Below are 971 nucleotides of genomic sequence, written 5' to 3' on the forward strand. Positions count from 1 at the left end.
CTGACGTAAAATAGAATAGAGAAAAGAGTTTAGAGTTCCCGTGGTACTGGAGTGAGAATATTGGAGAAAGGAATGTCCTCAAACACACTGCCAATCTTTCCATAAAACATCTGTTGAATTATGGGTCCGTGGATGGTTACATTCTTAGTTTTCTATGCTTTTGTTCATATGTTTTTTAAATTCTACCACAAACTCTTGCACAACTGCCTAAATTTCCTCCCGAACTGCTGAGGCTAAACACGTTTCATCTTTGAAGTCAACCTCCCAGGGCCTTGTGACATGTCCTGAAAGAGACTGAGATTCAGTTTGTTTACAGCTGTTGGCCTCTGATTGTCATCAAGGTCCTTTGCCTCTCCATTTCCAATGAGTTTTCCTTCTGTATATGTTGCTATTTGATTTTGATATGATAACCAAATATTGGAGGAACAAGTATTCTCTTCTTGGGCAAAGAAGTCAAGACTGGATATTGTTTTCCTTCAGGATATGGAACACACTCTATCATCTTCTTATTACTATTGCCGTTAAGAAATGTGTACTTTTTCGGATGTCTGATCTTTGTCTAAGACCCATGGATTTCTTTTTCTCTGGAAGTCTGTAGACTCTTTAGTTTTTCCAGATTTTTTAAGTTGTATTATATTTTTCCTTGGTGTTTATATATTTCTAACATCATTGCAGGGTACTCACCAGTCCCTTTATTCTGCAATCTCGTGCCATTCCGTTCTGGGACGGTCTAATGAATTTTTCATTGATATCCCCTCTCCTCCATTTTTTCTTGTTCTGGAACTCCTATATTCAGATATTGTTCCTTACAGTTTATCCCTTTAAAGTCATTGTCCCTTATCTCAGGTTTTCCATCTCTTTATCTCTTCCTTTAATTTCTAGGTTATGTTTCTAATGTTATTCTCCATGTCATCTATTGAGATTTTTGTATTTGGCATATCTTCGAATTCCAAAGACGTTGTTTCTCTGTG

At 36.9% G+C, this 971-nt stretch overlaps 1 protein-coding gene across 1 annotated transcript in view; it reads right to left on the reverse strand.

The window, feature by feature from the left end:
• Positions 1–714, reverse strand: part of CDH10 (cadherin 10) — a 64564-nt gene extending 63850 nt beyond the window's left edge. Inside the window, exon 1 of the mRNA XM_019634220.1 lies at positions 685–714. Coding sequence (XP_019489765.1) covers positions 685–714 — 30 coding nt within the window. The remainder of the gene's footprint in view (positions 1–684) is intronic.
• Between the last annotated feature and the right edge of the window lie 257 nt (positions 715–971).

This window comes from Hipposideros armiger, unplaced genomic scaffold (assembly GCF_001890085.2).
Source record: "Hipposideros armiger isolate ML-2016 unplaced genomic scaffold, ASM189008v1 scaffold_1548, whole genome shotgun sequence".
NCBI classification, from domain to species: Eukaryota; Metazoa; Chordata; class Mammalia; order Chiroptera; family Hipposideridae; genus Hipposideros; species Hipposideros armiger.